This window comes from Pyxicephalus adspersus, chromosome 3 (genome assembly GCF_032062135.1).
Source record: "Pyxicephalus adspersus chromosome 3, UCB_Pads_2.0, whole genome shotgun sequence".
NCBI classification, from domain to species: Eukaryota; Metazoa; Chordata; class Amphibia; order Anura; family Pyxicephalidae; genus Pyxicephalus; species Pyxicephalus adspersus.
Window position 1 is genome coordinate 71,643,146 of NC_092860.1, and position 14,133 is coordinate 71,657,278.

At 36.2% G+C, this 14,133-nt stretch overlaps 1 protein-coding gene across 2 annotated transcripts in view; it reads left to right on the top strand.

Annotated features, from left to right (window-relative positions):
- Positions 1 to 10,173, top strand: part of ARHGEF18 (Rho/Rac guanine nucleotide exchange factor 18) — a 148,392-nt gene extending 138,219 nt beyond the window's left edge. For both annotated transcript variants that reach the window (XM_072405152.1, XM_072405154.1), the window contains 5 exons: positions 684 to 731; positions 962 to 1,426; positions 4,661 to 4,997; positions 5,347 to 5,466; positions 7,368 to 10,173. In XM_072405152.1, the coding sequence (XP_072261253.1) occupies positions 684 to 731; positions 962 to 1,426; positions 4,661 to 4,997; positions 5,347 to 5,466; positions 7,368 to 7,531 (1,134 nt within the window). In that variant the 3' untranslated portion in view covers positions 7,532 to 10,173. The remainder of the gene's footprint in view (positions 1 to 683; positions 732 to 961; positions 1,427 to 4,660; positions 4,998 to 5,346; positions 5,467 to 7,367) is intronic.
- The last annotated feature ends 3,960 nt before the right edge of the window (positions 10,174 to 14,133 follow it).

A 14,133-nucleotide genomic window follows, 5' to 3' on the forward strand; every position in this document is an offset into this window, starting at 1 on the left:
ACAGATATTTACTTCTAATTTACCCTAAAGGTAAACGTGAAGGGGATTTATTAGCTGACTCATTGTGTTAGAAATTGTCTTGAGTTCGGTTGCTTGTAGATAAATATATTGGTAAACAATCAATTGTACAGAAGTTGTCTTATTTGTAAAAACACCAAGTTACCAGACTGGAATCTATTTTGAATCTCAATCATGTCCTATTTAGGAATAAATGATTGAAAGGGGACATTTCTATACATGTGGGACAGTGTTTTGGAACTTCCGACAAAACAATGACAATTACTAATTAGAATATAATTAGCTAGCCAAGAGCCAAGTTAGCAGTGGGTATTTTCAAGTGTACTAAGCTTTAGAAGGTTCTGTTGTCAGATTGTCTGTACAAGCAGTATCGGACAAGGCTTCTAGTGTAATAGTTTGTGAAACACAACTTCAGCCGGATCTTTAGGAACATGCTCCAAAATCTGCGCTGATTGGACCCTAATTTTCTTTATTTTGGACGAAAGAGCCTTGAGTCATTAGGACATACCCATATATAAATGGATAATAGGGAATATATAGGTGCTTTTTCATGGACTTAATATTTTTTTTTTTTTTTGTGTCTGCCATATTGTTTCTAAATAATTATTTAGTATTGTTTCTTCATAGTGATTGTTAAACATGCTGACCTTGATATATCCTTACAGCTCGTCAACAAGATGCAGACACTATTGCAGCTACTGTATAGTCTACAGGTAAGTGACCTCTTTATGGTTTATGGTTGTTCACTGTTATGAAGTTATATTTGTCAGTAAATGCAATAATTTGATCTACTTTTTTTTCTTTTTTTTTTTAAATATATGTCTAATATATTAGACTAGCCATTTATAATAATAACATTGTGTTTGTCACTTTGATCTGCAGCATTGTCTTTTAAAGCCTAATTAAATATGTACTGTTTTTTTTTTTTATTTGTTTGTTTTAGTCTATTGTAACACAACAAGACAGCTACTTTGAGATTCAGAGAGAACGTGAGAAGCAACTGAGACAGCAATCATCTAGGGGCAATTGGTTGCTGGAGCAGGAGAAGCAACGTAATTTTGAAAAGCAAAGGGAGGAGTTGGCCAATGTACAAAAACAGCAGGAGCAACTGAAACAAGAAAAGCAGCGATGGGAGCGTGAAAGGACTAAGGTACAAAGAGATATGGAGGCTGCTGAGCTGAGGCTACGGCAAAGAGAGGAGGCTTCACGGATAGAAAAAGAAAAGTTCGACCAGGAGCGGTCAGACTTAGAAAAACAAAGACAAGCTTATCAACATGATTTGGAGAGGCTACGTGAGGCACAAAGAGCGGTCGAGAAGGACAGAGAACGATTGGAGCAGTTGAAAAAGATGAAAAAAACAAGTGTTAGTGCTGGTTCCTTTTCACCAGACATGGTCCAGGTTACTTTGGTAAGAGTTTATTTTCTTCATGGTTTGGTAAAACCTATTTTTGTTAGTGTACTCATTAATTTATGGCCTAAAATTTCATTTCAACACAAGAAATAATAAGTACTCTAAAGTCTACTAGATTGTAAGCTCTTCGGGGCAGTGTCCCCTCCTCCAGTGTCACTGTCTGTATTTGTTTGTCATTTGCAAACCTTATTTATTGTACAGGGCTGCGTAATATGTTGGTTCTTTAAAAAACCCGTTTAATAATAATAAGGTCGATCAAGGCAGTCTTACATTTTTGCTACTTTGTCTACAATGGTGGATAATATAAAAAGTGATTTGAATGCTCAGGCCGCATCGTAGTTGTTTTGCCAGGTGAGCAAAGCTGGCAGGTCCACCCTTCCGTTTTATCCATCCATGATTTCATAGTTACATAGTTGAAAAAAGACATAAGTGCATCAAGTTCAACCACTAGGGAAATAAACATATCTCAGATATAAGACCCTATAAGACAGCGGTCCCCAACCACCGGGCCGCGGCCCACTACCGGTCCGCGGCGGTGTTTTCAGTGGGCCGCGAGTACATGATCCATTATTGAAAACGAAGCGGCACCCAACCACCATCCGCGGACCGGAAGTGGTCCGCAGCGGTGTTTGTATGAGATGCCGGTAAATGTACACAGTAGTCTGTGTACAAGCAATGCGAGCACATGACATGCAGCTCGATTGGCTGTCAGATGTCATGTGATCGCTTTGAAGCAGCAGAGGTGCACAGAGAGAAAAGAGAAGACGCCAGAGTATGTCTTCTCTTTTCTCTCTGTGCACCCCCAAATCCCCCCCCCCCCCCGGTCCTCAGAGAAATTTCCTTCCGTGAAACCGGTCCCTGGGGCCAAAAAGGTTGGGGACCGCTGCTATAAGACATAGTTGGTCCAGGGGAAGGCAAAAAAAACCCTGGTACAATTTGCTTCAATGGGAAAAAATTCCTTCCTGATTCCATGAGGCAAGTGGATGTTCCCCTGGATCAACAGTCACTGGTATTTTTATTTTAAAGCCTTAATACCCAGTTATATTCTGTGCTTCTAGAAAAGCATCCAGCTTTTTCTTAAAGCAATCTATAGTAGTTGCTTAAACTACTTCCTGAGGGAGCCTATTCTACATTTTCACAGATCTTACAGTGAAGAATCCCTTCCTTATCCAGAGCTTAAACTTCTTTTCCTCCAGATGCCCTCTTCTTTTTTGTAATGATCTCAAAAGTGAATAATGGGTAAGAGAGTTTTCTATATGGACCGTTTATATATTTATACAGGGTGATCATATCCTCCCTAAACATCTCTTCTTAAGGGCGAATTGATTGTTTATTTAATTTCCCCTCATAGCTGGTCTCCTTCATTCCTTTTAATAATTTAGTTGCCCTTCCCTGCACTTTCTCCAATTCAACAATGTCCTTTTCCGCTTCTGACTCCCCCAAATGTATTCCCCCTAGACAGTATGAAGCATGCATGTTGTTCACTCCCAAGTGCATAATATAACATTTATCTATATTAAATGTCATTTGCCACTTGGGTGCCCAAGCAAACTGTACATCTAAGTCTGCTTGTAGAATATAGATATCCTGTATGGACTTAATTCCATTACATAGTTTGGGGTCATCTGCAAACACAAAAATGGTACTATCCCAAACTCTATATCATTTATACAGATATTAAACAGTAAAGGTACTGAACCCTGGGGTAGACCACTAATAGCCTTAGACAATTAATAGAATGAATCATTAATTACAACTCCCTGGATGCGGTTTTTAAGCTAGTTTTCTATCCATTTACAGATTGACTTTTTTAAACCCTTTGACCCTAACTTGCATATTAACAGTCTGTGGGGTACAGTGTCAAATGCTTTAGCAAAGTCCAAGTACACTATATCAACTGCTACTCCACTGTCTACCTGTTAACTTTCTTCCTCATAAAAAGAAAGTAAATTTGTTTGACAATTTCTGTCCTTCTTGAAGCCATGCTGACTATTAACTATAATATTATTTTCTAGCAGAATCCCCTCTATGTGGTTCTTTATCAAACTCTCCAGGACCTTTCCAACTATGGATGTTGAACTAACCGGTCTGTAGGTACCTGGTAATGACTTTGCTCCCTTTTTGAAGATAGGAACCACATTTGCCTTATACCAATCCATCAGTACCTTGCCATTGACTAGAGTCTCCAAAAAATTAGAAATAATGGCTTTGAAATAACCAAGCTCAGCTCTTTGAGGACACTTGGATGTAATCCATCAGGTCCTGGTGCTTTGTCAATCATATCAATTCTGAGCCATTCTGACTCATTTAAGGCAGTAACATTGCTATTATGAATTAGGACTTGAGCCCTGCCAAATTTCGAATATAAACTTTTGAAATTAATAATCCCTTCCAACATAAACCTGTCCCCTGAATGTGTTACGGCTAGAATATGTAATATTTTTGGTTTCCTGTAGTGTAACATTTGTTTTGAAATCAGCAATTTGCAGAAGCACTCAGACTTGGTAGAGGGAAAGGAAGAATTAGAAGCCTTTGTGCTCAATACTACGTGTTGATGGATTTGCTATTGACAGGATCCAAGTGACAGAGGCATGAGGTCTGCTACTTCCTTCTCTCACCAGTTATGGGTTAGGAGGGAGGCAATACCTTCAAGTTTTTATTAGCAAAAAATCACGTCTGTGTGGTAAAATAGCCAATTTTTTTATTTATTTAGTTTTTTGTATACAGGTTGACAATCAAAAATCCGGCAACCTCTGGACCTGAGCAGTGTCAGGTTTCTTTTAAATTCCGGATTTTTTTTTTATACTTTTTATACCTCCACACACAGACCAGTCTTCCTCTCACAGCACCGCAGACTTCTGGCACAGTTCAAGGGAGCAGGCAGCAGGGACGTCTCAGCATGTATTTAGTGTAGCAAGCAAGACCTAACAGCTGTTTCTGCAGAACAGCGCCAGCAAAACCTTAGTGGACAAACAGTGTAATTCTGTCCCTGCATTGAAAATGCGATCTGAAATTCATGCCAGGTAACTGGAGGGCCCGGATTATCGATGGCTGGATTTTCAATTGTCAACCTGTTTTTTACTGTTTATGCAGCCTGACTTCATTTACAGTTGCACGAGCCAAAAATGATTTATCATATATTCCAATATGTTGCATACACTTTTATTCACCATTATTGCAAAGATTTTTACATTTATTTTTTTAATTTTTTTCCCTCTTTCTTTTTTGTAGGGTTTAACACCGTCCGCAAGTTTTAACGGTGAAGGGATGCAAAGTCTAGAAGGGGCAGGTCAGCTTGTCATGAAACCTTTATCAAAGACCAGTGCATCTGTATCTGCAGCTGATTACCTAGAGAGACCTGAAGTTATGCGTCGGGACAGTAATTCCACAGACACGAGGCCAGCTTTGAAAAATGATGTGCCTATACATTTGTTAAGTGCAACCAATCAGATTCAAAAGCAGGCATTACCTACAAAACAGCAGATTCCCACTAAACTGGCGGCCCTGAGCAAAAGCGGGAAGGAAAAAGCTAGCAGAGGAAAAGCCTCACATCGTACAGATAGTTCAGGTCAGCACTTATATCAACCTTTTGTCATTTGTTATTTGTATACAAAGGAACTTTGTTTTTTAAAAACATATTTTAAAATAAAAAAAATTATTAAAAAATACCTATTTAAAATTAATATAAATTGAGGACCAATTATATTTAGCATGTATATTTTTTAATTCTGTTGCCTACAAGAGAACTACATAATGTCAGAGCATGTTACCACAAAATGCTAATGTGAATTGGTGACTAGTGTCGAACTTCAAGCTCTCAAAGTGGCACTTGCCAACTACCACCTGCTGAACTTTATTGATGTAAAGTAAATAGGGGGACCAAATTTTAATTTTACTTTTCTGTAATTTCATCACAGCATCTATAGATCACAGGCTTCTTTTCCCATCTAAGCTATCTGGAAAAGATGAAAGTACAATAAGGAGCAGACGATCAGCAAGTCCTAGTCTCACGAATAGTCTTACCTTTTTTCCCCAAGGTAAGCTTTCCATCAGGAACATATTTTACACTACTTATGCTTTGCACAACTGAAATTCTTTGACTTTAATGAATGTTTCACAATTGATTACCTTTTTTAACGCCATAAACCTTTATAGTTCATGAAATTTTTGCTTTTAAATTTCAGCTGCCCAATAAGATCTGCAAATGGAAAATACAGGCATTCTTTTCCTTTCTGTTCCTTTCTCATTGCTATAGCATAGCCATTACAGAGCAGTCTGTGTGTTCACTTATATATATGATAAATATGTTCAGTGTGTTGTTGTGCAGCTCAAAATTGGGACTTACTTGGACTTTTGTTCCTGGCTGCAATAGGAGAGAGAATTACCTAATGGAAACACAGCAAAATCAAATCTTAGCATGGTTTCTTACCTCATACTACAATTTTTTGTAGTACTCAGTATTTTGAGTATAAAAATATGGGGAAGATCAAAAATGCCTAGGGTCAGGTATTAATCCGACTATGGACAAATCTATTTTTGGAAATGCTTTGGGTACACCAGGTTTTTATTTTATTTATAATATTTTTTTTGGCAAAATAATAAATACAGTAAACATTATACCAATACCAAAAAAGTGCATACAGTTACATCAATGTATAAATTTCAAAGAATATTGAAATCAAAATACAGAAGCAATGAATAATGTAATCAGTGCACTATGGTGAACAACAATTCACTCTGCCACTCTTTCTTTTTTCCATTTTCTTTGAGTACAGTTACATTTTTTTGCATAACAACAAAATAGGAGTAAAATAATAAGGGTAACCAAAGGAACCATACACCTTGCTGTTAACATTGTATCAACCTGGTGACAACTTGTGAACATCAAACTGAGAAATATTAAAATAACATACTATTGCTTTTACTACTTTTGAATCCCTCTTTGTGTGCTGTAGTTTTTGGCCTTGTCACTCATTCTACTCCAATATAAACCTAGGGCTCTTTTATCATACCAGACTAAGTGGCAAATTAATTCCTAATATGCAATTCAGTGTGAGACAAAGTGTGTTTCAAATATGGCATCCAGGTACCAAAAAAATTTTGTGGATGGGTATCTAAGTGTTGGGTGGCTTCTGTTTTGTCTATTATCATTAGTGATTGGAGGTAGTTCTGGAGCTGAGTAAGAGTAGGGGGATTAGGTTCCAGCCAAGTCTTTAAGATATATTTCTTGGCTGCTAAAAGACAAAGGTGTTCAAGTTTTTATACCTTTCCCTGTTCATCAGTAGTAAAAGATGGGTCAGTAACAGAGTTTCCATGAAAAAAGGCTAAATGTGGTGATAGTTGCTTGTAAGTCCCCGTAACTACTTTCATGAACCCAAAAACTGACCTCCAAAAAGGAAATATCTGGGGACAATCCCATAATGCGTGCTCCAGGGGGGCCATAAGAAAATTAGATTTAGGACACGCATTCATACGATTAGAAATAACATGGGGCTTAGTTTTGAGGTCAAAGGCATTGTACACTCTATGAATTATTTTGAATTGTACTTCTCTTCATTACTCGCTAACTATTGCCTTATGAATACAGTTCAAACTAGATTCTAGAGGTTCCAGCATCTCAGGGTACAAATTAGCTAAATACTCTGCCCAGCGGTGTACATATGACAACTCTTTTTCTGAGGCATTATCCATTAGTAAAGGATACATGTGTGATATAGAGTAGGAGTAGGAGCCTAAAAACACACCAGGTTGGTAGCATTGGAAACAATGCAGTTTACTGACCAAAGGCATGATCAGATCATGACCTGATGTACTATAATTTTGAAAAGTAAGTTGTTCTTTCCATATGCATCCTAATGCTTTAATTTTCCCTTGGGTTTACAAATACCAGATCTTGCACATCTTAATTTTTTTTTTCACTTTGTGTTTTGCCTCATAGAACCTTCAGGACAAGGAGATCTCGCCACTGAGATGCCACCATATCATTCAAGCCTCTACCGGCAAAGTAGTGCTCATTTGCTTACACCCTCCATTCCTCTTCCACCACCTCCTGCCCCAGCTACTGAGGAAGATACAAACAAAGAAGATGTTATATTTTTCTAGTTTTAACACTGACATTTTATACACTTTTCATTGCACTGACTTAAATATTGTGGATCAATGTTTTTACCACTAAGGCCTTTTATGAAATTTTAAATGTTTAGGTTAATTATTTGGAGTCTGTGCAAGTAACGGGTTTTTAAATTGTGTGACATTCAGTCCAAAGAGTAACGAACAGAAATTCACCAGTAGATCTTTGTTCTGTTAACTTTGTGAGATTTTGACGAGACATCTCTGTTTCTGAATGTTTCAAGTGCAATTGGAGTTGGGTCAAGAGGTAATAATACTCAAGAGGTAAAAAATATATCAAATTGGAGCATCACCTGCTGGACAGGACTGCTTAATATTTGCTTACGGTGATGTCCTATGTTTTGTCGTCCTGTTTCATAAACATTTCCTGTGGAACATAAAATTGGTACTGGCAATCTGCCCCATTAGGATGCACTAGTAAGTAGCATGTCTCCTGATGTTATCTAATTAGCATGGAAATTACTTAAATGGTTCTTTATTTGAAACTTTATGATTACTTTTGGCATGCCTCATACGTGACTGTAATGCAAGAAGCTGTCATTCACTTGTACAAGTAGAAATAGCCTGAAGTAAAGATTTTTTGTCAAAACAGTAATTTGAAGACTGCCTGTAGTTAACAGTCAATGCCTAATTGCCTAAATGTGGTGGTTCAGTCAGTAATTTTTTTTTTTTTTAGACAAAATGTTATTGATAATTTATTTATGTAATCATTTTGATTTTTATCATTTACCACCATTTTTTCCACATACCTATATATTTGCTTCATTGTGGAATATTCTGTCCCACTGCCACATAATTATGAGCATCAGTACTGACCTAATTCCATTATGTGTAAGGCAGAGTCACAGTTGAAACCTAGCTCATTTCTTCATATAAAAGTATTTTTCTAGTGCCATAGTAATATGGTATTTTTCTTAACTATGTATATATTTGTCTTTTACTCCCTTGATCCCTGAGCACTTTAGCATAGAATGCAATTGTGAAGTAGCATTGAGTTCTTCCAAATTTCCCCAATTTTTGGGAGAAGCCAGTTAACCTAACTTCATGTTTTTGGAATGTGGGAGGAAACTGGAGTGCCCCAAGGAAATGCACGAAAACACAGGGAGAACCTGCAAACTCCAAACAGATAGTGTCCTGGCTGAGATTCAAATCTAGGACCTAGTGCTGCAAAGGCCAGAATGCTAACCTCTGAGCTACCGTGCTGTATAGTCATGGCTGGTGTTGTAGAGTTGTAGCTGGTGTGTCGTAGAGTCAAGTAAAGACCATATTTTACGAATATTTTTTTTAAGCTACTTTGTCCAATACCGTTTTTAACCATGTCTATTGCAAAATGTTTATCACTCAATTGCTGTTCTTTTTTTTTTTTTTTTCCCTGGTAATTATTTTAAAGGGAAATAGTAATTGTATAACATTTATACTGTAGCAATAAAATTCTGAAGGTGGAGTTTATACTCTTTCTAGTTTGAGACTGATCAGCTGCCCTCACTTTCACCACCTTTGCCCCATACTCCCCATGTCGATCATCTAAAAAATAGCCATACCCAATCGATATCAAGAGTTTCCTCTTTGTTAATAAATTTGTGGTAAATTCATTGTTTTTGATTAATCTATCACCTTCCCAATTAAAAAAAAAAAAAAGACCAGAAAAACCTAGTGTGTTACCATTTTATACATAAATAACTCGGCTATCATTCAGCCTTTCACTATAAGTGAAAGTCAATTGTACAAGGTTGTAGAATTAAAGGGGGACATGCTTCATCCATAAATTGGAGGAACTGAATTAGCTCTGTTAGAGACAACCGCAGAGGCTGTTGTTGCTTTCCTTTTCTTATGAAAATGCTAGTTATGGGCTGTTTGCTTCTGTTAATGACCTGGAACAACTGCTGAATTATAGACGTGCATTCAACTAAAGATCAGTAATGGTGGCCTCTTTATTTCTGTAGTACCAGCTGTATTTTAATATCAGTCATCCAAGATACCCTAATTATTAAGAATACACAATGAAGTTGGGAGGAAGCAACACTAGATAATTACAGATTACGCAAAAGTCTTGTAACAGTTTCAAGTTTTAGTTTTATACCCTTCATAATGAAAACCTTTAAAAAGTTATTTTTGATGTGGCCATAAAAATGCAAGTTCAGTAACACTAAACAGTCAAAATAAAGCAACCACCCGTGTGGGCACCTGTTGTGCCACCAAAACAGTCTGACCCATTTAGGTATATACTTACCATTTAAGTCCTTTATAAGTCTTGTAATCTGATACCAAAACAGCTGCCTGTTCATCAAGAGACTCTTACTGACATCCAAAAGGTTGTGGTCTAGGTATTTACATCTTCTTGCACACACTTGCAGTATAGTGCCATAGCTGACTGTGGGGCTGTACCACGCATGTGGAAATATTTTGGGAACATGTTGTGTGTTGGAAGTAGGAACAAAACCTATGGAGTGACTTTAACAAGAGCAAAATTGACTAGAGAATAACTCAATTGTTGCCTAATATAACCCTTCCCTTTTTAGGTGCCATTGTAACAAGATGATACAATTTTATTCACTTACCTGTCAGTAGTTGTAATGCTTTGGTTAATCATTGTATATTAAAAAAACATGCACCGATGTCTGTTTCTTGTCTTTGTCCAAAAAGAGGCTGGCCCTCTTTCTTTAGTTGTGATAACAAAGTAAGAATTTGCACCAGAATCAATTTTAAATGTGCTTACCTTTTATCACTTTTTAAGGTACAATATGTATGTGACAAAAACAAAACCAACTCTCTTCCTTAGTCTTCATTATATAGAAGAATAGATATATTTTATTTAAACTTTCCCATCCACTATTTTATCAGTACAAGTTTTTAGACAAATATTTAAGAAATAAAAAAAAATAACTAGCACACAGAGTAGTGATATCTTGTAATTTATTACAAACCAATTTTAAATATATGTATAGTGTTGTTAAACTGTGAATGTGTAGCTTTCTGAAATGTCATCTTTTGCTTTTGCTTAGCTTTTGTTTGTTTTTTGTTTTTTTTTAAGTCCTGGTCTTATGTTTTGCTTGCTAAACTTAGAAATACTAGTGAACTGATAAGCAGATGATCATCACAGATATCTGTCCACAAAACATGGGCAGGACATACCTTACACAAAGAGGATAGGAGAGGCAGGAGGATACTTTGCACGTGATGTGTAATGGATCACATGCATTTTTTTTTCTTTCTATAGGCATATATTAAAAAAAAAAAGCTTCTAAATCCTACAGCTAACCTAAGAAAGTTGTTGCAATATATAGTGATATTGTTTTTAGCATTCAGTGATGTAGCCCTAATAATGTCAGCTCAGTGCTTCATTACATAGTGAACTAATCTAATTCTAGGTTCTGTACTGTGTAATGTACAACTCGCTATTCATGTTAAAATAGGTGTGTAAGTATATACATATCTTCCAAATTTCCAAACACTGTAGTACACTTCTTATCTAGTATGGGCTCTCTAGTTTATTACCATCCTTATTTAAGTATGGCTTGTGATACAAATTAGGCTGAATTAATATAGGTGCTGGAAATTACACTCATCTTTGTTTCAGGTTTAATTATTTAAAGAAAAAAATACAATAATTGCAATGGTGAATGGATGTATAGTTTGTAAATATAGTGTTATTTTTTTCTAAAAGATGTATTATATGTAATCAGTCACAAATATGTAAGTTTCACTTGTGTGTCTCCTGAACAAATACTACCCTGCACTATATAGTGATCCTGACACTGGTGGATAATTCTTAATGTTTAAACAACTGTATAATTGTGTAATTTGTTTCTGTTTTAGTAAGTAAGAATAAACTGTAAAATTTCACATGGTTTATAATGTCCATCCTCTTATAAAAAATCTGCATTTTTAGTCACTAAAAAGAAAATTGCCCTAACAGTTTTTGATTTTTTTCCCAAATAGGTGTTTTTATAATTTATATATTTTTTTAAAGAACCATTCAGAACTTTTTAACAAATGTAGATATAAAAGAAAATCTTGGTAGCCATGACCATAATATGATTTGCTTTAAAGTAATAATAGAAAAGGAAAGAAGAAGGACTTTAAAGGCAGTAAATAAATATATACATATGATTATTTTGCTGAGTGACCAACAGTTGTAAAATTCAACAATATCAATATCATTGAATTTTTTTAATATAAATATTAAAAACAAGCGATTATACAGCAAGACATGCAAACCACATGTCCATGAGTCATCTTCTACGCGTTTTGTGAATCTGATCCACTTCTTCAGGAGAAATTAGTTTCTATGGGTAAAAATATATATCCTTTCAAAATTTCATACAAAGAATAAAAATGTTATCACATATTAACAAAATCAAAAAAAAGTAAACCTATAAAATTTTATTACCTTTAAAATCATGAGAAATCTCCCCTCATATGTATAGGCAAGAAGAGAGGACAATGGAGAAAGCAGATACCACCATCAACTACACAAGCCTTTCAAAAGGGGAAGCTATTGGGGTAAAAGAATAGATTATCTTTAATTCTCCCTATTCTTTTATAAATCTCCACTCTAAAACAAACAAAACAAAAAAAATGCATGTAAGGCCCTGGTCAGCACCAGTCCTCACCAGACACCAGTCCCCCAATTCAGCACCGCAGTCTTCACCTATAGCAAGCCCCCGCTCCGCTTCGGGAGACTGGTTATGTCACCCAGCACTCGGTTGCCCCCAGGAATTACTGTGCAAAGGATGGTGTCTGGGAATAGGCGGGCAGCAAGCCAGGAGCCTACAGATAAAGCAGTACCAAGATTCCAACAGAGCAAAGTCCAGAATACAGAGCAGAGATCATACACAAGAGATCAGTCCACCAAACGAAGTACAAAGGAATAGGCACAAGCAGAATTGGGGTCACAGGCAAAGGTCGGTCCAGGCTGAGTTCAATTGGGTTGTCAGGAACAGGCAAGGTCAGCAACAATAAATCAGACAAAAACAAACCAGCACAAATTAGCCCAGTTATACGCTACAACAGGCACTGGTGGCAGAGCAGAGAGGCTATAAAGCCCCAGCAGCCAATAGCGGTGCAGGACTGAGTCTTGAGCTAATTGCCTGTGAAATCCCCTTCTGCTGTGCACAGCCTCACAGAATGGTGCTGGAGGTGCTAAAAATACAACAGGTTGCACAACAAAAGGGAAGCAGATCTTGCTGCTATCTTAGTTTTCCTGGCTGTTGCAAATGACATTGCTGGACAGAATAAACAGTATTTCATACTACGATGGCCCACAGCACAGACTGTGCATTTCCTAACTACAAATCCCTCAATAGTATAGTATATCCTAAATAAACCATACATACTCCCAAAAAAACTTAACTATGCAGGCACCACCTGATTCTAATTGGCAGTGATAATCCTGTGATTTCTTTAAACCATCCATTAGTTAACACCACAATTACCATACATGTGATTACCCTCTATTTTTATATATATATATATATATATATATATATATATATATATGTGTATATATGTGTATAAAAAAAACCTCAGGGTCAATTAATTTGTAATATATTGCCTATATAAACCTACATTTTTTGTGACCATCAATTTGGTTCCAATAAACAAATATTCTTCAGACTTTATACCTCCACCTTAAGTAACCGCACAGTGTTTAACATTTTTTTTTTAAATTATTTACACTATCTGCATCTAAACCTCTATTACTCGGAGAAATATCTAACGGAAAATGTTCATGCACATGTGGTTTGCGTGTCTTGCTGTAATATTGCTTGTTTTTAATACTTATGTTTTAAAATTTCAATGTTACTGCTATTGTTGAATTTTACAACTGTTAGTTACTCGGCAACATAATCGTGTGTGTGTATATATTATAAATACTGCCTTTAAATCTCTCCTCTTTCCTTTTTCTATTATTTGTTAATTTTGGGATGTGGAAGATTCCAGGTTTGTTTTCTCATTTTGCTTTAAAGAAACAGGAAGCAAAAACAGCAAAGATAAAAACATTCAATTTTAGGAGTACCAATTTTTCATTATTAAGGGGAGCTTTCCATGACTTGGACTAGGAAGAAATAATGTCCTGAAAGAACACAGAAATAGGAATGTTTCAAGTCTGTTCTACATGAATACATTGCAAAATATATTTCAACGGGTAACAAGTTTAAAGAGGCTTTGCGCTCTCAATAATTCCAATCGTTTAGGTGGTCGAGAAATAGGGGGGGTGCTGCACCTTTTTTTAAAAGGGTGTTTCACCTACAAAAAGACAAAAACAGAATTTTTACTTTACATAAAAGGGTTGTCCACCCTTTTATGTTAAGTAAAATTTCTGAATTTATGTGGCTCAAAGCTAACATCAGAAGTGAATTATTCCCCAGGTGTATCAAACAATGCCACATCCAATGTAATAGGACATATGAAGTTTGTTTTTTTTGGGGACTTTGACATCAATGATCAAATAATTAACTACAATATAAAAACATCATACAGGTTGACAATCAAAAATCCTGCCATCAATAATCCGGATCCTTCAGTTTCCCGGCATGAATTTAGGATTGCACTTTCATTACAGGGACTGGAGT